This window comes from Monoraphidium neglectum, assembly GCF_000611645.1.
Source record: "Monoraphidium neglectum strain SAG 48.87 unplaced genomic scaffold scaffold04855, whole genome shotgun sequence".
Taxonomy (NCBI): Eukaryota; Viridiplantae; Chlorophyta; class Chlorophyceae; order Sphaeropleales; family Selenastraceae; genus Monoraphidium; species Monoraphidium neglectum.
This window is the reverse complement of record NW_014008775.1, coordinates 2626-4231: the sequence shown is the minus strand read 5'-3', so window position 1 is coordinate 4231 and position 1606 is coordinate 2626. Positions and strand designations below refer to the sequence as shown.

Genomic DNA, 1606 nt, shown 5'->3' with positions numbered 1-1606 from the left:
CCGTCGCCGCCGCCGCGCTCGCCGTCGCCGCCGCCGCGGGCGCCGTCGCCGCCGGCAGCGCGGCTGCGGCTTGCGGTGGCGGTGTCTGCGCCTGGGGCACTCCCGGGGATATCGCAGACGAGCGGGCGGCCGCTGTCGCCGGGGTGAGCTCGGAGCACGGGGACTGCGGGCCGTGGCGCAGGGGTCTCCAATTGTACGCTTCACAGCCGACCTGCTGTCTTGCAAGCAGCTACGAAGGCGGGAAAGCCACTATCACCAGATATTGCAGAATGTATATGACACGGCCAGCAAGCGCACTCTCGCCGTTCAAGTCGATCCCCCCTGTTAACTGTCTGCCCCCTCTCGAGTGATCCCTCACTAGTCATCACTGTGTGCGCTGTCGCCCCTGCCCCCCCAACAACCAAAGTGCGCCCGCCAGGGAGGACGAGGGGCGGGCGCTGTTCCGAGACATGGACACGTCCCAGGGGCCGGCGGTGGTGCAGCAGCGCATGCAGCGGCGCCGCGACCGCAGCCTGCTGCTCAGCGCCCCCGGCGGCGCGGCCGAGCGCATGGAAGCGTGGGTGGCGCTCGCTGGGGCAGGGGGTGGGGGTTGGGTTGGCGCCGCCTGTGCCCCGTCTCATGCAGAGGGCGGCACCCCAGAAATGCGGCTTGTTGCCGACAGAAGATGCAAGCTTGATCGCACTGACAGCCAGCACACATTGTCCACGCACACCACACCACAACCCACACACACACACACACACACACACACACACACACACACACACACACACACACACATACACACACACCGTCATGTATACACACAATCCCGCATCTACCCCGCACGCAGCGCGTCCGCCCCTGTCCCATCCAGCTACGTGGATGCAGAGGCGGCCGACCTGAAGGCCCAACTGGCAGAGGAGCAGCGGCGCTCCAAGGAAGCCGCCGCGCGCATGGCGGCCGACCTGCTGTCGGCACGGCAGGAGCTGTTGGTGAGGTGCTGCCTGAGTGGTATAATCTACCTCAAACCATGGGCAATGGAAATCCTGCGTTCGTTCTGGGAATGCTGCGTAAGGGGGGTCGAGGTGGACAAAATAAGCTGTGGGAAGAGGGAGTGAACGGCGGACTGCGGGGGCCTTGGAGCCGGGCGGCAAGCAGGACGTTGGCGGGCGCAAGGGAGGGCGATTGGACAGCGGGCAGGGGGAAGGGGGGGGGGCTGGGGCGCTGCGGGCGGCGGCTGATTTTCGCGCCCGGCGTGTGGTGCATGCAACAGTCCTCCCCGGCAGGACGCACCCGTTTGCACGACAGCCCGCGCAGCCCCAGCTCCCCGCCCTCACTCCCCGCGCCCGCCGCGGCTATCTTGCCTGCCCCAGGCCACCAAGCGCACCTTGGAGCAGCTTCAGGTCAACGCACTCCGAGCTGGCACCGCCTCCAGCGACCCCGGCGCCGGCGGGGCGCGCCGGCAGAGCACGGTCGCGCCGGCGGGGCTGCTCGGCGCCGCACTCGCGTTTGCGCCCGGCGCGGCGGCTGCGGGCCGGGCCTCGACGTTTGGCGGCGGCGGCGTGCTCCTGGCGTCGGCGACGCGCGCGTCGATGGCGGCTGCGGAGAGGCGGATGGTGAGGAC

General features: G+C 69.2%; 1 protein-coding gene across 1 annotated transcript in view; it reads left to right on the top strand.

Moving 5' to 3' along the window:
- Positions 1-449: 449 nt before the first annotated feature.
- Positions 450-1606, top strand: part of MNEG_14890 (hypothetical protein) — a gene marked incomplete at both ends in the record, with an annotated part of 3754 nt that continues 2597 nt past the window's right edge. Inside the window, 3 exons of the mRNA XM_014036639.1 lie at positions 450-556; positions 857-974; positions 1356-1598. Coding sequence (XP_013892093.1) covers positions 450-556; positions 857-974; positions 1356-1598 — 468 coding nt within the window. The remainder of the gene's footprint in view (positions 557-856; positions 975-1355; positions 1599-1606) is intronic.